The 27,482-nt window shown below is 46.6% G+C and overlaps 11 protein-coding genes; 7 read left to right on the plus strand and 4 right to left on the minus strand.

Annotated features, from left to right (window-relative positions):
* Positions 1-234: 234 nt before the first annotated feature.
* Positions 235-963, plus strand: FFUJ_00080 (uncharacterized protein; the record flags this gene model as incomplete). Its single annotated transcript, XM_023573694.1, has 1 exon — positions 235-963. One exon carries the CDS (start codon positions 235-237, stop codon positions 961-963), a length of 729 nt encoding a protein of 242 aa, XP_023425368.1.
* Positions 964-2,336: 1,373 nt separating this feature from the next.
* Positions 2,337-3,215, plus strand: FFUJ_00079 (related to carbonic anhydrase precursor; the record flags this gene model as incomplete). XM_023573695.1 has 2 exons in its annotated part: positions 2,337-2,514; positions 2,566-3,215. The coding sequence occupies 2 exons, from the start codon at positions 2,337-2,339 to the stop codon at positions 3,213-3,215; spliced, it is 828 nt and encodes a 275-aa protein (XP_023425369.1).
* Positions 3,216-6,631: 3,416 nt separating this feature from the next.
* Positions 6,632-8,782, plus strand: FFUJ_00078 (related to ankyrin; the record flags this gene model as incomplete). The annotated part of the gene is made up of 1 exon (XM_023573697.1): positions 6,632-8,782. The coding sequence occupies one exon, from the start codon at positions 6,632-6,634 to the stop codon at positions 8,780-8,782; it is 2,151 nt and encodes a 716-aa protein (XP_023425370.1).
* Positions 8,783-10,161: 1,379 nt separating this feature from the next.
* On the plus strand, positions 10,162-10,956 carry FFUJ_00077 (uncharacterized protein; the record flags this gene model as incomplete). The annotated part of the gene is made up of 1 exon (XM_023573698.1): positions 10,162-10,956. One exon carries the CDS (start codon positions 10,162-10,164, stop codon positions 10,954-10,956), a length of 795 nt encoding a protein of 264 aa, XP_023425371.1.
* Positions 10,957-11,630: 674 nt separating this feature from the next.
* On the plus strand, positions 11,631-12,709 carry FFUJ_00076 (related to a retinal short-chain dehydrogenase/reductase; the record flags this gene model as incomplete). XM_023573699.1 has 3 exons in its annotated part: positions 11,631-11,922; positions 11,999-12,392; positions 12,445-12,709. The coding sequence occupies 3 exons, from the start codon at positions 11,631-11,633 to the stop codon at positions 12,707-12,709; spliced, it is 951 nt and encodes a 316-aa protein (XP_023425372.1).
* A 177-nt stretch (positions 12,710-12,886) lies between these two features.
* On the minus strand, positions 12,887-13,681 carry FFUJ_00075 (ECM22-like sterol regulatory element-binding family protein; the record flags this gene model as incomplete). The annotated part of the gene is made up of 1 exon (XM_023573700.1): positions 12,887-13,681. One exon carries the CDS (start codon positions 13,679-13,681, stop codon positions 12,887-12,889), a length of 795 nt encoding a protein of 264 aa, XP_023425373.1.
* Positions 13,682-14,794: 1,113 nt separating this feature from the next.
* FFUJ_00074 (related to small s protein) lies at positions 14,795-17,659 on the minus strand (the record flags this gene model as incomplete). Its single annotated transcript, XM_023573701.1, has 1 exon — positions 14,795-17,659. The coding sequence occupies one exon, from the start codon at positions 17,657-17,659 to the stop codon at positions 14,795-14,797; it is 2,865 nt and encodes a 954-aa protein (XP_023425374.1).
* Positions 17,660-18,701: 1,042 nt separating this feature from the next.
* On the plus strand, positions 18,702-19,850 carry FFUJ_00073 (uncharacterized protein; the record flags this gene model as incomplete). XM_023573702.1 has 3 exons in its annotated part: positions 18,702-18,789; positions 18,868-19,121; positions 19,167-19,850. The coding sequence occupies 3 exons, from the start codon at positions 18,702-18,704 to the stop codon at positions 19,848-19,850; spliced, it is 1,026 nt and encodes a 341-aa protein (XP_023425375.1).
* A 404-nt stretch (positions 19,851-20,254) lies between these two features.
* FFUJ_00072 (related to endoglucanase I precursor) lies at positions 20,255-21,384 on the minus strand (the record flags this gene model as incomplete). XM_023573703.1 has 2 exons in its annotated part: positions 20,255-20,670; positions 20,745-21,384. The coding sequence occupies 2 exons, from the start codon at positions 21,382-21,384 to the stop codon at positions 20,255-20,257; spliced, it is 1,056 nt and encodes a 351-aa protein (XP_023425376.1).
* Positions 21,385-22,366: 982 nt separating this feature from the next.
* On the minus strand, positions 22,367-23,551 carry FFUJ_00071 (probable pectin lyase precursor; the record flags this gene model as incomplete). XM_023573704.1 has 2 exons in its annotated part: positions 22,367-22,783; positions 22,835-23,551. 2 exons carry the CDS (start codon positions 23,549-23,551, stop codon positions 22,367-22,369), a joined length of 1,134 nt encoding a protein of 377 aa, XP_023425377.1.
* A 2,621-nt stretch (positions 23,552-26,172) lies between these two features.
* On the plus strand, positions 26,173-27,389 carry FFUJ_00070 (probable aspartic proteinase precursor; the record flags this gene model as incomplete). XM_023573705.1 has 2 exons in its annotated part: positions 26,173-26,458; positions 26,512-27,389. The coding sequence occupies 2 exons, from the start codon at positions 26,173-26,175 to the stop codon at positions 27,387-27,389; spliced, it is 1,164 nt and encodes a 387-aa protein (XP_023425378.1).
* Between the last annotated feature and the right edge of the window lie 93 nt (positions 27,390-27,482).

Below are 27,482 nucleotides of genomic sequence, written 5' to 3' on the forward strand. Positions count from 1 at the left end.
TATGCTGCATACCAAGGTGGCAATGCTTTTGCCAGCCCAATACCTCTATGGTCATTTACTGACCCCGCGTTCTTGCCTTTTCCTTTCTTACGGGCACATTTCGCTATCAAGAGATCCATTCAATTGCTGTCGCCAACTCAAAGAGAGCCATCAGCCCAGACAAACACTTTATACCCAGAAGGCCTGCAGCTTTTCACTCCACATCCAATTTTTCATCCTTCTCTATTTCCCATCATGAAGACAAACATCGTCGTACTCATTGCCCTCGATATCTTACCTGTACTTTCCAAGTCCACAGGAGATCCAGAAAACCAAATACAATGTCCTAGTCTTCTTCCAAATCAGCATATTTCCCGTCTTCACTGCAAAACGGCCGATGGCTCTCTCATCCATGTTGACGGGCCAGGACCTTTTGACTGCGAAATTTCCTACGTCGCCATCCGTCCTCCGACAAGCATAGGCAGCACGAACCAAGATCCGGAAGAATTGACAACCAACAAGCCTGGACACTGCGAGCTTCTTCTCATCAAACTTACTGATGACGGTCTTGTTCAACACGGTTGCTGTAAGGGTGGAACTGCTGTCTTTGTAACACAAGAGCATCAGGTTCTACAGCCTGTAGATCCCAACAATAGTATGCAAAAGCCTATACGGCACTTACAGTCAGACGATCAGATAATAGACGAGAAGCTCCAGACCAAGAGCGAAGAGGAGCTCAAAGATGGATATGACGATGAAGACGATGATGACGATGACGACGAAGGAACGGATAAGGGAGAAGAAGATTATGACGATGACGACATAGAGGAGGAGGATGATGAAGATGAAGAGGAGGATGAATATGGAGAAGAGGACTATGAAGATTACGGAATTAATGAAGATATTGATGATAGAGACTTATTTAACTCTAGAGCTAGGCAGGAGCCTGAAGCGCAACAGAATGCTGAGTCTAGGGATCTTTAGCAGACTAGGGCTAATGGCATTTTTCTTATCGATAATCATCATTATCAGTCTCTAGGGTAAGCGCGGAAAATCGAAAGATTCATTTAGTCCCAAAACAGCTTAATTGTAAATTATCTAAAGGCGATTTCTCATAATACTGTCGGACCGCTGTTATTCTGACAATTTTGTATTATAGTCCCAAATGGAACTTCCCTTTATCGGTCACGAGACGAGCAGAACATGGTCCCCAGCGTGCACGCACTCTCATTGTCAAGTTGGATCCTTGACTCAACAGAACCCTAAACCGCGACGAGCTAGTGCGGGCTCATCATGCTCACCTATTATTTCCTCTCGTCTGAAGAAATGACGTTGCTTGTGGCTTATACCGTTGCCAAGACGGCAAATATTTCTGCACGAAAAGCCATCGTCTTTACGTTTCTTAGTTTTGTTTGATCTCATGCGCCAAGAAGCTGCGCCCAAGGCTCAGAACGGTGAGCCAATCTCATGTCCCCAGTAACATTCCACAGCTGCCTGTCTCGGGTAGACAAAACGGCTTTCCAAGATCTTGCACCATGTTTCTTGGCTTTGTGACAGCTTAGACGAATGTGCCAATTGGAATCTGGACATGAGATGCAAGACCTCATTTCCTCGGAGGCAAAGCCAGATTCGGAAGCTTCGGCAATCTATATAACGAGATGCCGAAACCTTAAACCATTGGTCCAAGGCTGTGTCTTTGGATGCTACCCTGAAACCAGGAAGGATGCGATATCTCAAAGATCCCTACACGATTGCGGAATATTCCAAGCGGGAGTCATCAGTGAGAAGGGCGTGTCGCGACCAGTCTGGACCAAGCACAAGGCTCTAGATAGTTGCAAATAACATTGGCTAAGCACGCATTATTCCTTATCTCTCGCTGTTTAGGAGATTCAAGGATGATTCTAGACCGCCAGCGCCAAGACAGACCATTGTAAAGCCTAATTCTTTAGTGCATTACCCCATGGAGAATCCCATGTCTTAGCGCGGGCTGTGCCTGGAACGTCCACGTGGGCCATGAATGGAAAGTTTCACAAACGTCACCAAGCAATTATTGGTAATTCATTGAGAAAGAAATGTGAATGACAGGGTAAAAACTTGGATCTTGTTTGTCGATAGGCTTCGAGATAGAGTTTGCAAAGTCAATTGGGTTGCTGCGGGGGTCCAAGCCCCCGTGGTCTGTGGTATCTTGCGCCTCGCTTTTGTCTTGGCAGTGACATTATTGCGCGCTAGACTGTATTCTGCCTCTTTCATGTCCTTCGCAATCAGATATAAAATTGCACATGAACGCGACATCTCAACGTTCTCATCAATCAGCTCTTCACAATTCTCTCTTGCTTATTCCCTATCTCATCATCACAATGCGTGTCTCTCAGCTTTTCGCAGTGGCGACGTATGTCACCAGCGTCTTGTCCTGCGCAAAGCATAACAATCACTACTCCCTGAAGCACAAGAAGCGACACATTGACCCTCGCGCCGAGCCTGGAAAAACGGACTGGGCTTATGAATTCTCTTACAATTGGGGTCGTCTCAACCCTGGTACGTTCATCTGATAGAGGGTCCTGACAGACAGTGACTGACACCATCTAGACTACCATCTTTGCCAAGATGGCACGCAACAGTCCCCTATCCCGATTGCCCTCAAGCAAGGTCTATCACTGGAACATCTGATCAAAGAGTGGAATTATCCCGACGAGATCACCGGCAACTTCTTCAATTGGGGCTACGGGCCTGCATTCACCGTCCAGAACGAGGATCAGATCTGGACTCAGAACCCCTCTTTCAGCTTCGACAACGAGACTGTTTACCTCAAAGGCTGGCACATCCACGCCCCCGCCGACCACACCGTCGAGCGCCACCGCTCCAGAGCCGAGCTTCATCTCGTCCACGTCAACGCGCAGGGCAAAGAACGCGCTGTCTTAGCCATTCGTCTCGACCCAGGTAACAAGGCGAACAGCTTTTTTGCTCAGCTCCCAAAGATGATTGGTTTCAACGAAACAGACGTCAGCGAAGAGACTACCCTCAATCATAGGCTGCTTCTGGAGAGTGTTGATTACTTTGATGAGTTTTGGACTTATGAGGGGAGCTTGACGAGTCCTCCTTGCACCGAGGGTATTCGCTTTTTCATCGCGCGTCCGATTTTATTTACGAGTGTGCAGCAGATGAGGGCTATTCTTGGGGCTTCGACTTATAGTGCTCGTGAGGAACAGTTGGTCTGGCGTCATCGTATCAATGTATAGTAGCTAGGATAGATCATAGACAGTTAAGATAGCGCGAGGTAGAACAGATGGGGCTCCATTACCCACATAACATCATACATGTCAAGTTGCAATTGCATCATGATTTGTCAAAACAATCAATTAGTTTTACTTTCACCAACTATAGTACTGATAGATCCTGTCATTGACGAAACACCAATCATCCCCGGAACAGTGCGAGGAATGATATCATGATATAAGTAGCTGTCATATCTTACAATGGTATGTGGACGCGTTTTGAGGCACCAGATAGACACTGACTTGTCTATTATTCCTTCTACTAAAATGAGCGAGCACCCGGATAGCAAGGACTGAGGCGACGAGCTTCAGCCGTACGTTTCAATGGAAGGTCAACGTCCATTCTCCGCAACAGCCCTGTCAACTCATGTCCCAATCAGGCGTCGTCAAGACCAAACTTCGACCCTCAACTCAGACGTGATGTCGTCTTATGCTCTTACGCAAGCTGAGTAAAGAGTCAAAATCAATCTGTGGTTCAAAAACCTCAACTTCACGCGAGGTATCTGAGTACTATCCCTGCCACATTGGGAAGTCTGTTTCGGGGGATACTGGGACGCCCAGCAACCACTACATTATCGACTGCGCTGAGCACTGCATCAATATCTGCACACCGTCGTTCCACATGGAACTTGCCCTGGGATACAGCCGGATACTTCGTACAACTTCTGCCGAATCCCCAGTTGCGGCAGAGTCACCAAAGTCGGAAGAAGAACAGCCTGTCAGAAAATCCTCAGAATTTCCTTAAACGTGGCGGAGGATTTGGAAAGAAGCCCGACCCACGTCACTGCAGTCACTTTCGCGAGGATATGGCGAGGCGACGTTGACCTCGAGTTCGCGCAACCGGTCCGTAAAAAAATTGAAGACAGTCGCGCCATCGAAGTGAGATACAGGCCGTCACTGTCTTGGTTACGGGAATGTCAACTCTGTGATGCTGGAAGAGGCATGCTACCATCGACACGATCCAGCTGAGGCTCAGATCCCCGGCCATCAGTCGGGCCCGCGACCCTGACTGCTGCAGGAATAGTGGCCGAACCGGCAAGATCTCGAGTCCTTGTATGATCTTGTGGAAAAACCGCTGGCCACTCTGGCTTACAGTACATACAGTCGAAAGCTCATACTGGTTTAACCTTTCGTGCCCGAGTCACTGCCCAATTCCCCACGCGCCCTTACGTAGGGACATGGGCGACGGCCACGTTGCCCGAAGCACCAAGTCAATGGCTCGGCTGGCGAGGTCTAGACTGCCAACGTGCATGTTCTCGGCCATTGCACAATGGTGCTATTAGATGTATCGTTGCGTAGCTAATTGGGCTTCAGGAGTATTTGACGAGGGAGAAAACAAAGGTCTTTACCCACTATTCCCCAGCACTCATGCCCGATAAGCGGGGTTTGGCTGACAATTACGGGCAACAAGCTTGATGGCAAGGGTGGATGAATGGGTGCCTACTATTTAGCACCGGCCAGTTATGACAGTACTTGACGCTAACGGTGGGGAGCTGAAAAGCCTCATTCACTTAAAACCCTGCCTGTCCTAAAGTAGATCTTTTAAAGGTAAAAAAAAGTTAAAATAGGATTTTAAACGATTTAAAAATATATAGTCTGCTTATTGTAATTAAAGGCTAGAAAATAATATTAATATTAATATCTATATATAAGTTTAAAGCAACTTTTAAGGTTTAGGAACACTATAGGTCTACTTATTGGCCATTCAGCAGGGAACATTTTAGTATACAAGTCACACCCCAACAAATCTCTTACATACAGCTATTGGCTAATGACGCCAAGGCATCCACAAGGCGTCTTTCAACGAGTTGCCTTATATGCCTTGCAGTCTGCCTGCTTGACTATCTATATAACTCCTGTAAGCTCTAACCCTTTTACAACAAACTTCACTCCGTTAATTTAAGCTCTCAGCCATAGTCATAACAAACATACATAAAGTCTACCAACTTCACAGCAAACATGCCGAACAAGCCTGAGTCGAATATCAACTGGGATCTATACATTCAGGATGTTAATTCAGTTTATATTACGCAGAATAAGACTGCTGAAGAAACAATCCAGTTCTTACGCGAAAAGCATAATTTAGAACTCAGGTGCGTAAAATGCCGGTTTTTACTATTTTATATAAAGCAGGCCCTAAAGATCCCTACAGTCCGAGCCAGTTTCATTCCAAGTTCGGAGGGATGAAAAATATTATGGAGATGGAGTGGATGACTGGTATAATTCCAGTATGTAGGAAACGCGCCCTAGAAGGCAAAGACAGTGATGTCTATCTTTACGGAAATAAGCTCCGTTCAAAAAAACTCAAGAAAGGCTTCGACCGGTACTCATACGGGTTGAGCCAAAATTTGGACGACTTGGATACCTCAGCAGGTATTTCATTCTATATTTACTCGGGTCATGCCAGACGACCAGCTGACTGTGGTCCCAAGTGATCGGACGGAATCTGAGCGATCGGCTTTGCATCTTAACCCCTCCAAGTCATTCACTGTCACCACCTTCCAATCTTTCCACCGAAGTCCACCAGCAGGTTGCCGGAGGCCCCTTGTCAGAGACACCAGCGCAGATTTCGTGCCCTACCTCTCCACAATGCATGATGCTATCATCACCTTCTAGGTTGAGCTACATGCTTCTTCATGGTTTGTACCGCCACTTCCCCCCGGATAGCTACATATACTCAAGCAAGTTTGCATGATTTCCATAGATGGCAGCAGTTTCGAATGTGTTAACTTCGACGACTACCCTATGTATCCGTTTGATTCACCAACCGCGCTTATACCTGAAGGGCATGCTCGCAAGTCGACTAATTCTCCGTCTCCGCAACATTATGTAGACAATATGTCTGCATTGACGAGGACCGGCGCATCTTTTGGAAGCCCTTCCGAACTGGATCCGATGTTGGATGTGTCGCAATTCCCCCCTCTAGTAAATCTGCCGTTTTTCCAGTTGAAATACGCTATCCTTCAAAACAGTAAGTGGCATATCCCTGCATCTTAATACATTTCTGTATGACCTGACATTAAGATGGAGACATCGCGGGACGCAACCCTAGATTCATGAATCACCTTCAACTTGGCCTTCCCATGGAGGACACTTCGATTTTCTCCGCCTTCGACATACAAACGATTCCAGGCCACCCTTCAAATGACCTTCCATCCATTTTGGCAAAAGTTATCGACCTTCCTTACAATAGCCAAGTTGCGAACTTTATCCCTTCCATTGTCACAAAGCTCCAGGCTCTTGTCCCAGAGTTATACCCGGGAGAGCTTAGCGCGCAAGTCCAAGCACTGTCTGATCCCTCCCAGAGGTGGCCCATTTTCCAACTATTCGAGGTCGCTGCTTATTTTTCTTCAAATAATTTGCTGCGAAATGACCAAGAGATGGCATTTATCAATTGGATACTCGAGCACAATCATGTAGAGTCTCTCATGATCTTCTTACGACAGCGACAGGATATGCTTACAGTAAAAGCATTCCTCATCAGGCTTATCAAAGCTGGCACATGTATGCGAAACACAGAATTTCTACGACATCTCCACGCAATTGGTGCTCAATTTGACAGCAGTGCCGAACAGATAATGGAAATCAATGACCCCGAGTTCTTGACTTTTGTTCTACACACATTGGATCCAGAATTACTTAAAGGAGAGCCAGGAGGCCATCTTCTCCGACAGGTTGCGCGTACATCACATATCACGGTAGCGGAGCTATTAATTCACGCCGGGGCCGAAATCGACCTTTGTTTGTCAGATGGCGCACCAACAGCCCCTCTTTGGGAAGCGATTTCCGTTAGAAACCTCGAGATGGTCAAATGCCTGGTCAGCGCTGGAGCAGACATAAACAGATACTCTGCGATGTCAGGCTATACGCGACCAGCGCGCACGCCATTGACTGTCGCCGTGTGGAGAGGGGATAGAAGAATTGTTGAATATTTACTGGATCACAATGTGATGATAAAGGGGTTTGTGTATAAGGAGCCAGTTCTTCAGTACGCGGCTGCCACATTTCCTCCTCTTTACGAACTTCTTCTGAAAAAATCAGGGAGTGCTCCCAAAGTTACTGTTGGGCAGTTACTGAGAGCCGCAAATTCTGATGCTCAACCTTTATCAGAATTCCTCTCCCAACATACTGAAGTTTCTGAACAAATGCTTGAGGAAGCCATGGTCATGGCAATAAAGGATGGAAAAACCAGAGCAGTTGTCAATCTCCTACATCAAGGGATTGACCCCAACGGTTCTAACCTACCCAAGGCCATAAGATGCCCTCTATATACAGCCGCTCTTAGTCTACGCAATCAGTCAATTGGACATCGATATATAGACCTCTTAATTGGCGCTGGTGCGGATGTCAATGTCGACGGTCTCTTGGACACACTGATCTGGGAGGAGACATTCACTTTTCCCCTTGCTGAAAAGTTGATCGATGCAGGGTTTGATCTCACACGGTATGGACCTAGTGCAATTGAGAATGCCTTGGAAAATGAGAGTCGAGATATCCCCATCTTCCTAGTCACCAAGGGTGTCTCTGTTAATAGCTACGGACATAGAGTGACTCCTTTCCAAGGCGCCGCACTGCGTCAAGACCTTGACCTCCTACAGTACTTTTTAGAACTAGGGGCTGACATCAACAAGCCACCTTTTCCCGTCCGAGGGTACACAGCTTTACAAGCTGCAGCTGCCGCTAGGTCAATGGAGAAAGTACAATATCTCCTAAGCAAGGGCGCTGAAATAAATGCCGCTCAAGCTGTGACTGGCGGGGTGACAGCCCTTGAAGCGACGGTCAGACCATGGGACCCCTTCTTTGAAGACTTGGAGCTCGAAGAATACTATGAAGCGGAAGATGGGATTGAAGAGGTTTTTATTTACCTTCTTGAGAAAGGTGCGGTCGTAGATCGTCCTGATGGGTCAAGAAGCCCATTGCTGCACGATATCATTGAACGCAATAAGACTCATTTGCTCAAGCTAGCCCTGGAAGGGGGAGCCAACACAACCCACCACTGGAGAACATCTTCATCGTCGTGGTGTGCAAGAACGCCTCTTCAACTTGCTGCAGAAATGGGCCTGGTAGAGGCTCTGAAACTTCTCCTGTATCACAGGGCAGATCCGAATGCCCCTCCAGCGCACCTCCATGGCAGGACGGCTCTTCAGGCTGCAGCGTCATCGGAAACGGCCTGCATTGAGACGGTTAGAATCCTCCTGGATGGGGATGCTGAGATCAACGCACTCCCGGCTCCATTTGGTGGGATCACCGCCTTGCAAGGCGCCGCAATTAAAGGCCATTTCCAAATCGCGCTCCTTCTAATCCGAGAAGGCGCAAATGTGAACGCTCCTCCTGCGATCAAAGACGGACGAACTGCGATCGAAGGAGCTGCAGAGCATGGACGATTAGATATGGTACAGATGTTGCTAGATGCAGGCGCAATTGGAGACCAGAGGACCGGTTTCATGAAGGCCATCAGTTTAGCAAGGCAAAACAGGCATTTCACGGTTGTTGAATTGCTTAAGTCCCAAACAAGTAAGCTTGATACTTGAGTAGTAAGTTTATTCCGAGTTATATAAGCTTGTTCTTTAAATTATTAGGTTAATATAAAGTTATTATTTCTATAACAGGAATTAACCTAGAGAGTTTACAAGCAATTTACTGGCTTTTTGAATTAATTATTTTATCTTCTTTTAGTCATTTTAAGAGGAATTCTGTAAGAATAGGCTAATTAAACGTTTTAGGCAACCCAGTACTAAAGGAACATGACAAAAGGGGGTCACATGGTCCTCAAGCCTGCAGCTAGCAATCTACTCTACCACTTATCCGTCAGGCAGAGCTGAGTAGTATCATGTCCTAAAGCGGCTAATCCAGGATTTCTTTCTTAACATTTAAGGTAAGAGCAATGATGTAAAACAAGTGATTGATTATCGATATTAACTAGACTTTTCTCTGTTTTAGATACTTACTTCACGTCCCTTTGTCAACCTTGCGATGCAGTTCAATAGGCTTTTAACTAGGACGATGAACTTTTTCAACGGGAAATAAACGAAGCAGAGGTTGCACAAGTACTTTTTCTGCAATCAACAAACCCGGTAGTGGTAGTAGTTTCTGTCATGCCCTTGGGCTTGGAAACGGCCTTTGTAGTCGTGGTGGTAGTGCACCTAAGCATCTGTTAGATCGAGAGCTCAAGTTGGGCATACAAAGATGCTTTAGGGAAGGTCAAGGTGATGTCTACATATTGGTAGTGTTGCTCGACGTAGAGATTAGTAGCTTTGGCCTTAAGTAAGAATGAGTTTATATTGTAGTGGCTGAATGTGTACTCTGATATGTCTTGATGAGACAATAATAGCACGCTGCCTGTACTTTGTATCCTTGAGGACTACGCTGGGAGAAGTGCTGGTTTCAATAAGGCTCATCCTTCCTGGCAACAGGCAATAACCTTGAGATCTGCAGCCTGCTCAACCAACAAAGCGTGATCCAAGCTTAGTTACTCTATTTTCGAGCGGTTGCTGGCCCCTATGAATTTGATTTCTAGCAATAACTGATGAGGAGAGTTTGCTATTGTGATCCACCTTACAACTGTGGTATGCTTCGCGATTTCAATCACGGGTTGGGGACAAAACAGGCTTGAGCCAAGGTGATTGTTGGTGATATCACTCTCTCGCATGCTTGACGGAATATTATTGGCTTGCCTCAGTGGATTGTGACTGCTTAGCTTGTCCGATAAGGCTCAGTACGTGAAACAAGTGCGGGGTTGACGTACCACGAACGTTCACCCATTTTCTTTTTTCAGTATCTATCGCTAGCTCTGTGCTCTTTTCGCCCGATCACCTTCCTGTAGTTTTTATGAGACAAACCCAGAAACAGGAGCTGGTTCACCTGGTAATTTGCGAGACTACATATCATGCATAACAATAACAAAGTCGAAATGGATAAATCAACAAAACGGCCTGACAAGATCCCATCACCTATTAGATCACTCCAAGATCTGACGATTATCGAAGCCTGGGACACAGAAACGAACAAGCCTAAATATGTCACATTCTATCATGTTACCCCCGAAGAAGAAGTGTTCTTTGCCCAGTCGACAAAAAACAAAATGGAATTAAGTCTTGCAGAGTTCACCGCAGCCCTGCATCATGTTCGAGATGAAGAGATTTACCCCGAAGTCCCTAAGGACGCCAACCTCAAACTGGCACCCGATCATATCGATGGCAGTTTGGTGTACATCAAAAGACCAGGCCTCAATAATTATGAGACGATGAAGGGAACCGATTTTATCCCTAAAGAACTCTTAGCTGAAACACTTACGATGGAAAAGGTATCTCAGACGCCACATCCCCATATTGTGGGCTATTATGGCTGCCGTGTCAGGCGTGGACGCATAACATCGATAGTCCTTGAGAAGCTGGATCAAACACTACAACAATACTCGAGCACTCCCGAATTTAAAAAGCTGGATAAGCTCAAATTTCTCGAGGCTCTCGAATCAGCGGTGCATCACATCCACTCACTGGGCCTAGCTCACAACGACATCAACCCACACAACATTATGGTGAAGGATGGAATACCGGTGCTGATTGACTTTGGGTCATGTCAGCCTGTAGGGCAGCGGCTTCAGTCACTTGGGACGGAAGGGTGGTATGAGGAACTGTTCTTTACTTCTGAGACAAAACATGACACGTACTCTTTGAACAAACTTCGAGACTGGATTCAAAACTAGGAATGACCTATATGCCAATAGGAAACTGTTACTTGAGGGGCTATTACAATACAGTATTGGATGAAACCAAGAGAACAAACAGTCCGACTTCACAAGCAACGGCCCCTTATACTATAGCGGCGAATCCTGAGCCCCGGCTGGCCGCTGCTGGTTTAAAGCCATACCAATAAGCATACTACAAGTGCTATCAGCCTACAAGGCGACTGGCTGGGTAGCTTGGTACTGCAATAACTTAGCTTGACTTGTCCTTATTTTAACACTCGGCAGATGTCCCTTGGTTTGGAGGTAGTTCCTCGGCATACCCTCGGCACAGCCCCACAAAGTCAAATCTGTCATTGCGGAGAAAAGCACTAAAGTCTCAATCCACTAAACGAGAGCGACAAAGCAGATACTTTATTTTATGCTGCCACCTATTGCACATTGTTGTACCTCGTGTGTAGGTTATCGGTTCCTCGGAAAATCAAGGTGGCATAAAGCAAGCGAGGCTTGGGCTAAGAATTTCGGGTCTAATCAACCAGTGCCCGGCTTCCGATACGAATATCTATATAATATTGGCCCTGTTATGGAAAATCGGGTTACTCCTTGCGTAGCTCTTTTCTTCCTTATACATTAATATCGATCTGGGATTGGCTCTTTGTCGAGAAAGAAAACACCTGGTGCCGTCCTTGGTAGTTATGTATCAACAACAACAGGCCTTGTCCAAAGTCATTGAGCTGGCTAAAAACCCAAAGGTTCAAGTCGCTGCTGGAGTCCTCCTTGTCCTCAAGTCGCTGGGGTACTTGAATGCCTGGTATACGAAGAGGAAGGTCAACAATCATGTTAGCGACCCTTCATGGGATTGGGGCCGCGAAATTGTGGTTGTTACTGGAGGAAGCAATGGAATTGGGGCAGCGATAGTTTCCCGGTTTGCTGAAAGTGGCGTCAAGGTCTTGATACTGGATCGGAACCCTCCTGCTACCAAGTTGGGTAAGTCCCGTTAGTTCGCGATGCATTTATTACGCCGTAAGTGATGTGTTGTCAACAGACATCTGACGTTATTTAGCCACAAATACATACTTCTACAAGATCGACCTTTCGGATTCGGAAGCCATATCATCGGTTGCGGATCAAATCAGAGAAGACCACGGCAACCCGACCGTTCTGATCAACAATGCCGGATTTGCAGAATTAAAAGCTATACTAGACTTGCCGGACTCTTACTTCAAGAATATCTTTGACGTAAACCTCCTCGCTCCCTACCTCCTCACCAAGCAGTTCCTCCCCAGCATGATCAAGCGGGATCACGGTCACATTGTCAATATTGCTAGCCAAGCATCTTTCGCTACGCAAGCAACGAATGTGGCCTATGGCTCCACCAAGGTCGGCCTACTGGCTTTCCACGAAGGCCTTGGCCAGGAGCTGAGATATATCTACAAGGCCCCTCGCGTTCGCACTAGGTGAGTTGCTTCCCCTCCGTCATACATGTAAGCGCCTCCTGACGCTTGAAAGTGTTGTGCATCCCTCATGGATCAGGACGGCTATGACAGCAGAGATGGAAGCAAACGGAAAGCTGAAGGACACAGTCACGCCAGCTGAAGTTGTGGCTGATAGAATTTGCGACCAGGTCTATTCTGGCTATGGTGCACAGATCCTTGTGCCATCTAACTTGTGGTGGACTTCCCTAATCCGAGGACTGCCAGGATGGCTTCAAGAGTCTTTGCGTAATCAAGTTTCCCTCATCTTGATGACTGCCATGGGCACTGGGCCTAAGTAAGGCACAAACATAGACTACAGAGACATTATTACTAGACTTATCTACCTATATTTACACTCTATATCCTTGCTCCCCCCAAAAGGCTCACCATGACCATCACATAGAACATGAAATGGCATCAATAGTTATGGAGGGGACACCGCTCGTTGTAACTCGCCCCGAATCTAAGTATCATAACTATCCTTCCGGGCTCATGAATGCAATTGGCCATGAAAGCCACTGTCGAGTATTGGGAGAAATAACGAGAATCTCTCCTATGACATGTGCTGCCCATCCGTGCATGAACCAATATTGAGCCTCAACTGTCCGAAGTAAGACGCAAAAATGTCCCAAAATGACTGTTGAGATGAGGTCTATCTGGCGCAGCCCTCCCATGTAATCATCTCCAAGCCGGTAGACCCAGCCTATGACATCCAGAAGCCTACCCACTGTATCCAAGGCGGCGTCTTGCCCTTTGCAAAATGTCCTCTCAAAACAGGTAGTAAGCGCCTGAAGCTCACGATCGTAAACGTTGTCCATATTCTCTTCTGCTAACTGAGCGATTAGATTAGAGATTCTGTTCAAAGAGGAGCGCCAGTCTTCGATGCCGTCAGTCATCAAGTTTGGGTTAGTTGCTGCGGTGTGCTCTAGTGTATCGCCGCTAGGTAGCGGAGCATACTGTGCCAGCGTACCCGAGAATATCGAAGACCAGCCAGTGGACTCGACAACCAAACGAACGCCCCTAAGGAGATGAAGCCACGAAACTTGTCCTTTAATGTCGGTTAAGAGAAGATTCCCGGGACTTGGACCCTTGGCGAGAGCAATGAAGCATATCAAGACACATGTCAGATACGCAGCTGGGCCGTTATCTCCACCAAGATTGCTGATCAAAATCATCGCCGGCTGCAACGCGGCCGTCAAATGCGTTTCCGCAATCAATGAATATCGCTGCTCGTCAATAGGTTTGATCCACGTCAGATGAAATGCTGACATCGAGATATGAACTTGAGTATGCAATTGTGTTGAAATCCCACTCGAGGCGCTTCAGCTCTCGTGATCCGACCGAGGGACATGTAGATCGTGGCGGCGAGAAATGGCGGGGCTACAAGGACGAGTAGGTTTTGGATTAAAAAGGGCAATGTCTGTCTCAAGTTGTCGTGAGACCGTGATCAAAACCAATACGCGGCGGACTCCACTAGAAACAGCATCAGCTAAATGGAACAACACAGATGTGGGTAGGTAGACCTCGTACTGCCGCACCCAATTATCATGGGGATCGGGAAGGGAACATCATGATGAAGTGGGCAATGCCCGCCGCTCCGAAAAGGCCTAAGGAGGCATATGCTGGGCCCTGAGATGGGTTGTAAGGGTACAAATCGAAGGGGGCATAGCCTTAGGTGTTTGGGTGTTGTTTGTCATTTTTTGGCGACTAGTTCCAGGTAATTAATGGCGATGGAGGAGGGGTTGACTTGTGCTGAGACACGTAGATAAGCTAGAATGAGGTGAGCAAGAAAAGGAAGTATTAAGAAATAATAGCTGTGTAGTTGGATAATAATTTACTACTCTAGAAACATTAAGGGGAATACTTTATATTAGAAAAATGTACTTAGTCTTATCACTTAAAATAATACAGTTTATTACTCTATAAATTAATTGGCTATTAATACTTACAGATTCGGACTTCGGGCCTACAGAACCGCTAATGTCTTCTTTATAGGCCCTGGCCTACTGTTATTTCAGTTCAATTTCTAGCATCAATTGACAGCATGCTACTCGACAGTCCATCCTTGCCCTTGACTTGTCTCACATCAGGGGAATGTTCATCACCGCTCAGATTAGTCGAGGCTAGCATACCGAACTTTCTGACTTTATAAATAGCGACCCTATACACTATACCGATAAGATCGGAGCTCGAACTGGCCGCTAAAGGTGAAGAGTAGGTGGCCGACTGTTGATGATACTTGGTCGTTAATACGGAGCAGTGCATCACCTTGTTCCCAGTCTAAAGCTTGACCTTATACGCCGCAGTCATCCCATGGTTTTAAAAGAAGTTATTTAGCGCTAATCAGTGTGCTGGATTTATATGACGGGGGGCATAATGTATCTCTAATAGGCAATACTAGGCCAGTCAATAATTTTATCATCAAATCCTTCTGGTCTGAAATTCTGATTTGCTGCTCGAAACATCTGAGAGATATTAGCAAGAACAGCCTTCTCATCTTCGTTAAGCGTATAGGCTGTGAGCCTTGTCAGCTCCTCCAACCACAAAGACCAAAGACTGGTCTCCCATCCACCAATTGCGACGAGATTGGTAGCGTCACAGCCCATCAGAAGGAGCATCTCCACCATGTGAGAGGTGCTGAAACGTGAGTCTGATGGCTGATCATTAAATTTGCCACTGAGAAATTGTTTCCTGAGGGCATGGTATAGAAGGGGCTTGCATCCGCGCTGACAGTCATGACCTGTTGTTACGAGGTTCGGGTGGCTTTTGGCAAAATTTATTGCGCCTGCTTCAACGGCGAGTAGTAACGAGATAGGTGGGCAATCCGCAGGTAAGGGTTCAGATGCCTTACCAACGTTTAATGCCCGTGCAAGTCTCTGGAGCGTAACGCATGATAGTTTCCTTTCTGACAGAAGCGATAGAAAGGCCGTAAGATGGAAGAAGCAGTTTTTGGTGTCATTGGGTCTCTGCTTATCGGCCTCAGCTCCCCACCAAAGGCCCTCCTCGAATAGATCCATGGCCGCCACTTCATTTTTGTCACAAAGCTTCTGGACAGCCATATGTACGCCGTAGAGTGATAGCGCTGTAGCTGACTTGAAAGCAGTGTCCTGTATTTGCAGACAGTCAAGCTTCCATGAGTTCTGATCGCTCAGAAACTCGAAGACAGTTCGATGCATGAACATGACCTTTGATTCTGTTATGTCTCTTCCCGAAGTTGCAGGTTTGGAGTCTGCAAACTCAAGTAGTCCCCAGCACCGACTCCTCAGTCGACCTTCAAGTTCTTCGCATATTTCTAGCTTCTCCTCGGCATCAAGATTCCCAATGCAGACAGTCTGTGTATTATAGTCATCCACAAGTGCAAGGCCTAGCGCATATAAGCCTTTCTGGAGAAACGGTGACTTGGTCTTCTGATATGTGTAGCAGATCTTGAGCAATTGAGCTCCTTGTTCTTGATGCCGTCTGTGAACCTTGCTGAGCATATGCATGAACATGTCCTTGAGCTCTGGCGGGAGTTCGTCTACGCGACGACGAATTTCTGAAAGGCGATCATGATCATCGAAACCTCCACAAATAGATCGACAAGCGAGTATTATCCAGAGCCAAACTCCAGAAGACTTATCAACAAGTTCATTCATCAAGGAGGCCGCTTCTTCGGGATACCGCCTCATATGTCGCTTCATAGACGGATGGCCTCCAACTTTGAATTGAACATATGCTTGTATATCGTGTCGCGTAAGGTCTTGCAATCTCAGATGAGGATGCTTTCGGAAGGCAGCGACGCAGGTCGGAATAGGCCTGCTGGAGACGACGACCTTGGACTGCTCGTTCTGAGCTAGCCTGCTAATAAAGTCGATACTATCACGGTAATCCCCAACAAGTTCATCAAGGCCATCGATGAAGAAGCAGATATGTCCTATCCTGCCACTATTTGCTGAGATAAGTTCAAATGCTTGCCGGGTCTCGGCTACTGAAGGTAAAGTGATGTTTTCATGCATGACCACATCCTTTTCTCGCAGGCTAGACTCTCTTTCGAGTAATTCTTTCCACATAGTAGGAAGTGCTTCTTGGATCAGTGACCTGTTTTTATCCAGTATCTGATAAATCAATGTACGGGAGAGTCCAGCCTGGCTCTTCTGGAGATCTGTTCCTAAGTTGGAGAAGAAGTAATGACACGTGAGAACTCGGCCTCCGTTAGCCCATTGAGATAAGATCGACGTGGTTCGCTGGTGCCCAAAGACAAACTTCATCAGGGTTGACTTGCCACTTCCGGCTTTCCCAGAGACCCAGTAGATGCCCGAGCCGTTGAGAAGCCAAGACGGGAGATCATGCCAGGACTCGGTGTTGTTTGAACCTTCAATGGCCCATTGAAGGGTGTCCCGATGATTCTGTGAGATGCTTTCGGATCTATCATACATCATCCTGAACCATAGTGTGTTCAAAATACGTTCCTGGCGCATTATGTCGAGATTCTCCTCTGTTGATTGAGCTATAGCTGTATGGTTTCCTGTCGCTTCCTGAAACAACAAAAGCTTTCTGACATCCTTTTTGATGAGCTCGATATCGCTCTGGATCATTGAGCGAGCTGTTTCGGAATTTGACGGAGGGACAACCTGATCGAGTTTGGTTGTCAGCTCGGCAAGATCTTGGATGAGAACCTCGAACTTCTGTTTATCCCTGATAACCCAACGTGTCTTTTGGGCAATAGATGTTGTCGTCACCTGACCTTGTTCCGGAACTGGGAGTGCTTCAAGCCGTTTCACAAAGCTCTTCATGCGCTTCTGACTGAACCGCCAGCCGGACTGAGACTGATCTCGCTGTTGGCCGGAACTAACATGCTGTAGCGAAATTGGTCCGCTCAATAGTCTTGAGGGCAGATATGAAAAGTCCGGCTCAAGACCCGCCGAGATCGGTGTCTCAGTGTCATTTTCCAGTCGCAACCCATATCGCTTTTGTAACTGATCCGCGTCCGTCAAAAGTGATCGAACTGAACCAAGGATCCGCAGAACGAGTGTTTGGGTATTCGGTTCATTGAGTCGCACGTCGTGATCAGCTTGAAGAAGTTTCACCCGATCCGCCCACTGAAGGAGAAGGGCTTTTTCTATATCAAGCTTTATATCGAGTACTTGATACTGACGGCCCATATGGCGCATATCTACAACGGTATTGAAAACATCGATGGTATCCTTGAAAGCGCCGATCAGACCAGCGAGGCCTAGGACGCCAAGCGCGAGCCCAGCAACTTCAGCCATTCCGATATGTCGTCATCTGGGAATCAGAAAAACAGCGGAGTTAAGTGCAGCTGTTTAACCCTATCGATTAACCTTTGATAGTTGCGATGCAGACTATCAGGCGACTATTGTGAAAAGCTTCAGGCATGCATGCGAGTGAGGGGTCAAAGCCTGGCTCGATCACCTGACGTCGCTGCTTACTCTCTTTTGGGACTTTCACACGCCACTTATCCACGTGATACTTATACGTGCTTGTTTCCGTCAGGCAGCCAAGCTGCATATGTATTCTTATTCCCCCTCTTAGCATTAGACTATCGCTACTTATCAGGGCACTGCCTATAATTAGGATATAGAGCACATATTGTAGTTTAGAATTAAGTAAGCCTGTATATATATTAAAGGCATGTAATATGGCTATGGCCAGATATAGTAATAATGAATACAGTCTATATCTTAAACACCTTAAAAGAAAGAAGCTAATCTCTACAACAGAACTCTAATAATTCTTATATACTGCACTAAGCCGCTTGAAACCCTGTCTCGATATTAACTAAAGGTATTACCCTGCATAAAAAGCTTTAATAAAGCCAAGAGCAATATAAAAAAACCCTCTATATAGAGCCCTAACTAAGCTAAATCTTTTAGCCGTTAACCTCTAGAACGTTCTCTATTAAAACTACAACAATCCCTGCAAGAACTCATGTTCTAACTGCTCTCTCTTCAGTAGATTAGTGCATCACAGTCAGGGGGCTTTGCTGGATTTCCTGGAGTCATGTAAACGTTTAGCTTATAGACTATTGAATGGAAGCCCGCAATGGCGTTGGTGTTTGGCAGCTTGAATCCACGAGCTCGCCTCCTAGCACAAACTATTGACTGTCTTCAGGCACCGATAATGCTAGCGCAACATGCTCATTTCCCAACCTTTAATCTTGCTGTTTGCAGACTTTTAGGACAGTAATAAAATACGCTTCCCAGATTTTCTAGCTACTTTCTTGTATGCTCATTTCAGCTTCCTGTGTGTTGTCACTCACTTTTCTCACCTTCGTCACTCATTTGAAACATTATGCATTTAAGCATCCTTCGTTTGTTGGCCGTTGGCCTTGCTGGTATTGATGATGCGGTCGCGGGGCCTTGCAAGCTTCGTTCTTCGGGTAAGTGATGAACTCTTGGTTGGTCGTTTCTTGCTAATAGCATTGGCGCAGCATCTGATTCTTCTATTGCGACAACAGTGGCAACATCTAGTTTTGACCTATCTTCCGACACTTCAGCCACCTTTGCCAGCACGACAACCGAAGCAGTCACCTCTGCTGATACAGTTACTGATATAACCACTGAGGTGACTTCAGCGGTCATTGAAACAGAGACTGCCAGTACCGAGGCAACTGCTTCCGGAGATACAACCACCGAAGCTACCACTTTCGCTACTTCAACTGCGACCACTGAGGCAGCTTCTACTACCGGAGCCGATACTACAACTGAGGCCGTCACGACTTAAGGCACAGTCACTGCTTCGTCCCAAATCACCGAGGCTCCCACCACCACTGAAGAGACAACCACTGCAGCTGCTACTACCACCGCCGTTCCCATGTTTCGACTGATCCCTGAGAGCAGTAACTACCAAGGTCAACCCCTCCTATCAAATCGAGTTCATTTCGCTTCTCTCCTGTTCAACAGCGCCCAAGAATATACCGATGCTTACTTCACTATAGGCGCCACCACCGGCCGCTTGTTACTTGACGGCACTCTGCCTATCTGCGGCTACTTCCCCGGCGATGGCACCAGCGCATTCATCGTATGCGATGCCACCAATATGCCAGACGAGGAGCAGTACCTCACTTGCGAGACACCTACCCCGGGTAGTCGCTTAGAATGCACTGTACCTGGAGTGCAGTGCAGCATGTCGTCTGGATGTACTGCCACTGGCACTCTCTGGGGCACTACATACATTGGCCCCTCGGGTGGTGAACTCGGGATGAAGGCGCTTATAGGCCCTCCATCAATGCCAGAAGATGTTCCTGTGCCCTTGTTGGTTACGTTTGATTCGGATTATATAAATTCAGCGCAGGGCCAACTGTCACTTGCTACTCTTCTTTCTGATTCTGAACGTAATTATGGCTTGCAGTCATTTCGAGATATTGGTACTCAGCCAGGGTCACCTGGCCACATAGACCTTGTGGGCATTGTTTGCAGAGCTGCTACTGCTATCATATGAGGCAGGATTGCTCAGGCCAAGCTTTTTATACTACTTCTTATACAAGAGTCAAGGCAAATTCGGTTAGTTCAAAATAAATTTCGTTGATCCCCCCCCCCCCAACTTTTCGTGTATGCCAGAATTAGAGAACCTTACTTATACATTCGATAATTAATCTTCACATCAAGCAAGAGGAAAATATTGTTCAGTCTATATATAGTTAATACAAAAGGTGGTCTACAAGAATGCGCTTTCATAAGTGTTCTTCAGTAACCTTTTTAGGATCTATGACATGAAAACATTTAAGCAATTGTTTACAGGCCAAGCAAACCTACATACGTCCAAACTGAATGTTTTGACACATGGTTCTAGGTGAAGAATAAGATACAGAAACATGAAATTTTAACCATTTTTGACACTTCCATCTAGACATTGATCCGAAGGCTCAGATAGTTGTCAAAGTCGACAGTGCCGTAGTAAGGCTCCATGCCAGCATTTCCTACATTCACATAGGTGTCTGACTTGAACACGCCCTTTTTGGACAGCGCTACAAGCCAGTCTTTAATATCACCCTCAAAACTACCGCCCTCTTCGTTACCAAACTGACTATCTTCGGGGCACAGGAGCGAGGTGACTGTAATACCAGTATCAGCATTGACACCTTGGTACAACTTCCAGCCGTCTTTGCCAAAGAGTCCATCAATCGTAGCGCTAGGTCCCTCACCCCATCCAATGGGGACCTGACCACCTTCCCAGTTTAGCCAGAGCATGAGCTCCTGCGCGTTGCTGGAGGTTGAGTCTCCCTTTGTATCGCAGGTCATAAAGTCATACACAACATTCCCTGTTAAGCACCGACAGTCAGCATGCATGTTCACACATTCTGCAGAAAGAGGCTGCAGTGTCATAATCACATACCTTTATAATCAGCAGTCTTGCTAGTGGTCCACTCATACTTTGAAGGAATGCTCTTGATGTCACTGAGCTTTGTTTCGAGACCCTGCGTAAGACCGATAAAGTTGTAGCCCTTGACGAGATTCGTGCCGACATTGGGATCAATGTCCCATAGGACGCTCCAGTGAATGGTCTGATTGTCGCCAGACCCTTCGTAGTCATAGTAGCCGACGCAGGAAGAGCCTTTGATGGACTGGTAGTTGTAGTTCATGGAGAATACAATCCAGGGCGTTCCAAACAGGACTTCGGATTCGTTAGGTTTGCCGCAGAACTTCTTGGTAGGCTCTTTGAGAGCCGCTGTAGTACTCTTTGTTTGCTGCGATGTCGACAATGAAGCTGTGTTGTATCCTGATGTTTCTTGCTCTCGAGGCTGGACAGCCCCGGCATTAATGGCGGGCTCAGTTACTTGAGGTATCTCAGTCGGGACAGTAAGGACGGTCGAGATAATGGTTTGCGATTGTCCTGTATTCTCTATTTCTACTGTTGTTGAGGTGTCTTCCGAATTGACATTCCTGGGTCGTCGGTGGCGACAATTGGTACTACCCGAAGCTTCGACAGCAGCAATAGTCGAAAGGACGAGAAAGAGCTGGTTGAGGCCGCGCATCTTGAAAGCAACTAGCAAGTTATAGAATTTATGGAATCTAATTGAAAGATAGAGGAATTGCCATGCCAGAGAAAGAAGGGTGCGCCAGTCTACTTGTAGCCGAGAAATCATGTAGTCTTGTTTCCAATAGAGAGCACGCCGCGGTGTGAGACCATCAACTCGAAACCAGCCGGAATTAAGGGTACAGAGAAAACGTGCCTAATTTCCACAGGATATTTACATTAAATTCAGGGTTCAAGTGTAGGTCAACAGCCAGAAGTCTAATAACAGTTGATTTCCAAGACAAGTATACCAGCCTCCCCAAAAGCGTATTAATTATAACACCTCTGTGCTAGCGGTGGAAAAATCTCGCACAACGGAATAATTAGAAGCTATACGCGTATGTCTCAAAGAAAGGGGTCGATTTATGGGGTTGAACCATTAACCGGGATTCCTGAAACGACTAGAAGATTTAAGGCCCCAGAATTGATTATGACCTGACAATTAGGAATCTGAATAGCTATTCTAATTAATAAATTAGACGGTGTTTCTGGGAACAATAAGATGTGAATACTCCGTAGTGCATTAGAAATTGAGTGTACTGGATGACACGCATTTCTTCCTGCTTCATGCCTGTTATATAAAGAATACAACCTCAGACATGTCTATAACTAGCTTAATTATTAGATCTTGTTCTTTTATGCATTATATGGTGAGGTTTAGGTGATAGTCTTGTGGCTTTAGTATGTAGTTCTTTAATATTTTGTATTTATCTGCGTTTCAAACTATGTAATAATAATGAAAATGGCCAGTGCGATGTAGTTTATAAGACATTAAACTATCAAGATTGATTACAGGCTGGATCAGCATATCCTTATCAGAGATAACAAATAATATTTACAACAAAACAGCCACCTTTTTGCCGTCCTTCAATGTAATTATACACGATAAAATGCCCGTATAGAAGAGAAGAGTACCATCGAGCAACAGACTGACTATGCACTTACGCAAGACCGAAACCAGCCTTTGTCATGGCATTCTTAGCACTCTGAGCACTAGCAGCAGAAGCAATAGTCTTGCCCTTGAAGCTACCGAGGAAACCAGTGTCGTCGCCAGGGAAGGCACCAGAGCTTCCAAAGGCATTCATCTGGCACGCGCGTCCAAGAGCAGCCTTGCAGGAACTGGCAGATCCGGCAGTAGGGACAGTGAAGAGTCGGCCCTTGGTACCAGTCTTGAGGGGGTTCTTGACGTTCTGGAACGCGTTTCCTTCAGCGAGAACCTGGCCGTTCTCTTCAATCTCGAAAGCATGGTCGAAGACGTCGTGGAAATAGTTGTTGACGACGTGGAGGAGGGTGTTGCCTGAAACCTTGGGAGCGCGGCCGGAAACGTGGTACATGTAGTTGCCCTTGAAGGTGATCAACTAAATCCTGTTAGTAAATTGTCCATATTGTATGGCGTCTTTGTTACTTACGTCGCTCTTTCCGAGGAAGAGGATGGCCCAGTAGTGATAAGTATTGCAGCTTGCAGACCAAGGGCTCACGCCGTCAATCTTGTTATTCGTGATAGACACGCGACCGCTAGCTCCAGTACCCAGAACAATATGCTGGCGACCGATCAAGGATGTAGTACAGTGATCAATCCAGATGTTGTCAGTGCCGTCAAGCGTGATAGCGTCGCCGCCCCATACCAGGCTAGGGTTGAGGTCGGTGATATGGATGTTCTGGATGATAACATTCTTGACGCCGTTGGCAAGACGAAGACCCTTTCCTTTGATGACACCCTTGGAACCGACGCCGATGATGCTCTTGTTTGAGCCCACCATAAGAGGGTTCAGACCAGCCTTGTCATACTTGACAGTGACCTTTTGAGCACCAGGGTTGTAGTTGGTGCACCACTGGTTCTTGTTGATAGAAAGCTGGCAGTGCGTACCTGTACCCCATGGCGCGCAGCCAGTCTCAGTCGCAGAACCCTCAGATCCCTTGAAATCGAAGGTTCGCTCCAGATAAATGATACGAGCGGTGTTATCCTTCAGGTAGTTGGTAAGCTCCTGGTTGTTCTTGGGGCGTACGACCTGACCGCCCTTTCCACCAGTGGTACCAGCGGCAAATCCTTCGGCTTGGGTAGGGAGAGCGGCGAATGAGGTGGGGAGAAATGCCACGACGGCGACGAAAACATCGAGGAGACGCATTGTACAGGCGTTAAGAATAAGTATTTAAAACGAATGTGAGAGGAATACCAGATTCCTTATTGATGTATACAAATAGGAGAAACGAGGGACTAGAAAATGAATGAATGAACGATACTGCCAGAACAGAAGCTGATTTGCGACTCCCAGGGAGATATATAACGGAAAGGCGCTTGCTGTTGACTCGTGTTGTTGACTCAGTGTTGAGCCATCTCGCAAATTGCAGTTCTCGCGCCGACAACTAGGCCAATTGTTCCGCCAATCTGGAGCGTTGTGCGGCAAGCATACGAACTACCCACAGCTAGAATGAGCGGCGTGGCATCTGAAACAGCTACATGGCCCGAGTAGGTGGTTCCAGAATGTTAGCTCCCTCGGATTCATTTCCGGTAGTTCGGTTCTTGATTTTTCAGAGCTGTGAAACGTTGTAAGGCTGAGGGATGAAAGGAACTTCGGTTCCATTCCAGAGGTAAAGATGATAGACTATTGGATACAGATAATAGACTCCTTACTCTCACTGATGCCTTGGACATATCTTTTAGCTAAACTAAGTTCTAATAAATATCTCCGACGTTTAGTGGCCCGATAAATTAATACGCGTATAGATAATGAGCTAGGGGCTATGGCCTGGTACGGTCACCTGAAGCGGCTATTTATTCCTTTCCCTGTCTGGGCCAGTGGATCTCTCACAAACGGAGTTCGTCAAAAGTTGCCTCCAGGTTATGGAGTATAGGGTATCTGACACGTTCAAAGACGAAAATGCAACCAATGGACGACTGAATATATAGCAGTGATTAAACGCCCTTGAGCAAATCTACAGCGGAGAAAAAATCAAGGAGCGTTTTGGAATACCTAAATTTCATAACGAATCAGGCAACTGGAACAAACCCAATCCAAGAGCGTGGGCTGGGATCTATGGCCGAGAGGTTAAATCAGCATATAAAATTTGAAGAGGGCGGTTCAAAGTTGAGTCTCCCATTGCGTCGCCGGTTCTATACACCATTTAAGGCAGTTATGAGAATATCTAGCTTTTCAGCAAAAAGGTTCCTCGTTTGTCACCAGATGTCAAGGAGAAAATAATACATATAATATAAATAAGTAGCTACTACCTCTAAGGTTAAGCTTGAGGCTACAAACACAGTGATAAGTGAGTATTTCTGATCCATACCTTTATATATTGAGGTTATTTTCGATTCCTCAACCTTATGACAACAACGCGGGTTACGAAGCCATCCATGTTGCCTGACAAGCATCGAGATTCAGTGTACAAATTTACAGATTCTGCAGTGAAGGCGGCGAAAGTATATATCTTCAGTTTTACCGCTGGTGGCCCACCAATACTTAAACCTCCGGATTATCTCTTCGGCTTCATTTCACTGAATCTCCTTTCTCATTCAATGCCGTGGACATAGAGCCGGCAAATGGAATGCCAATACTCGTCTATCACCTCGGCACGGTACGAGACGTGGTGGGGGTCATACCCCTGTCATACCCCTGTCATTCATCCGGCTACCACACCCAATCAGGACGACAAGGAACTTCTGTTAGCACTCAATCAAGGCTTAACCAGATTCAGACCTCGATATGAGAACATTGAAAGCTGATAGGGTATAACAGCGAAGATAAGGGACTTTTTCTTCACATGCCTTGGGCGAAATAGGTAAGTGATCTTGCAAGACATGTCAATGATAAGGAACGGCACATCTTGCCGATATAGAGTAGTATTAAATCGGAGATATCTTTGGACAATGTTAGGCTTCAATGACATAAACGGAAGCTGCGAAATGTCACGACTTTGGTAGTTTTGCAGCAGTCTGAGGGATTTAGTACAGGGACTACAGTTGTGTCCCTATAGGCTAAATTCTGTTTAACTGTTTTTAAGACATTTATTAAATATAATATCAAAATAAAATAAAATAATGTATTTGAGATAGAATTATACCTAATTCTTCTACAAAAAGTAATATAAAAGTTATATAATAGAGAAAAGATAAAGTTAACCAATTGATAAACTAGTTCAGACAGGCTGTAAGTGTCCTTACGACTAGCCTCTATATTATGTCTGATCGCTTTGCAAAAGATCTTCGGCTACGACGGCACCGAGAGTCTGTCTCTTGTACATCAGACGATCCAGAGTCGATGCCAAGCGATTGGCGCAGATCAAAGACGTGATTCTGGGGTACTAATGTCACACTGTTGTATAGGAAGAAGTTGATTGGGCGAAGAGTTCGGCATTGAGAGATTAGTCTGGGCGCTTGACCGGCCATACACCCTATCAGATTAGCAAGTTGGACACGGAACCTGCCCAATGCGGTAGGTGCTAGTTATCACGTCACGCTAGGGGCAAGTGGCATTCAACACAGCTACCCACAGGACGATCACTTCATAGCAAGCATGAACACCATCTAGAATGTTGTAGATGTTTAGAGCCTAGTCCAGACTGTCAAGCTTAGAGATAACTATGCCCTCTACGATGCCGGTTTGCCGAGAAGTCGTAGATAGATCAAGCCATACTATCAACTTGAATAGATATAAATAAGCTCATAGCCTAGCTTTCAACGTCAGTCCATCTCATCACCATCTCATCATCTCAAACATCTTCTCCGGACTCTGATACTACCAGCAAGATGCTCTTCGCTGTCACTCTCACTCTTGCCGCTGCGGCTGCTGTCTCAGCCTCGCCTCTTGAGCCTAGGGCCAAGACTGCCGTTCTGCCCTTGAAGCATGTCGTCAAGGCCAGCTCGATCAAGGCCATCGTCCAGAAAGGTCAGGCTCGCATTCGCAAGGTCAATGAAGAGGGATCTTTCCACGTCGATGCCGTTAGCTCCGGCTCTGTCACCAACGAAGATGTCTCCTACGTCGCGCCTGTCGTGATTGGAGGCAAGACCTGGAACCTCATTGTCGATACTGGATGTAAGTCACATATTCCTCGAACGCAAATCGAATCGTCCGTTGACCGGATATAGCTTCGAACACTTGGTGCGGTGCTCAGACCAAGTGTGAGCCTACCTCGACTGGCAAGTCTACAGGTGGCTCTGTCAGCGTCTCCTACGGCTCTGGTCAGTTCTCTGGCACTGAGTACAAGGACAAGGTCAGCTTTGGCGGCCTCAGTGTTGCCTCCCAGTCGATTGGTGCTGCCAGCAGTGCCAGTGGTTTCTCTGGTGTAGATGGCATCATCGGCTTTGGCCCCGTTGGTCTCACTGAGAGCACTGTCTCCAACGTCGACACCGTTCCTACCTTTATGGACAATCTCTATAGCCAAGGCTCAATCTCATCCGAGGTGCTTGGTGTCTCCTTCAAGCCAGAGTCTGGCAGCGATGATAGTGATACCAATGGAGAGTTGACCCTCGGTGGTGTCGACAGCTCCAAGTACACCGGTTCCCTCACCTACTTCCCAACTCTTACCAGTGGCCAAGCTGCCGCCTACTGGGGTATCTCTGTTTCTGGCTTTACCTATGGATCTACAGCTCTTGGTTCCGGCAGCGGTATTGTCGACACTGGCACAACGCTTATCTACGTCCCTACTAGTGTCTACAACAAGTTCCTGTCTGCCGCTGGTGGCTCGACTGACAGCTCAAGCGGCCTTGCCGCATTCACCAAGAAGCCTACCGCCAACTTCAGTATCAAGTTCGGGTCGACAACCTACACCCTCACGCCCGCGCAGTACTTGGTCCCTACTGCTCAGTATAGCAACTTCGGGTTGTCCTCTGGCAAGTACTACTCCTGGATCGGCGACGGAGGCTCCTCTGGTGTCAACGTCATTATTGGACAGAAGTTCCTTGAGAACTATTACTCTGTATACGACACCACCAACTCTCGTATTGGTTTCGCTACAGCTGCTTAGGTCAATGCTCTGAGTTCAGAAACCGTTAACTTTCGATGAGCTTTCTATCATCCACATGGAGAAGAGAGGGCAGGACATAGTTCTTAGTACATA

This window comes from Fusarium fujikuroi, chromosome FFUJ_chr01 (genome assembly GCF_900079805.1).
Source record: "Fusarium fujikuroi IMI 58289 draft genome, chromosome FFUJ_chr01".
Taxonomy (NCBI): Eukaryota; Fungi; Ascomycota; class Sordariomycetes; order Hypocreales; family Nectriaceae; genus Fusarium; species Fusarium fujikuroi.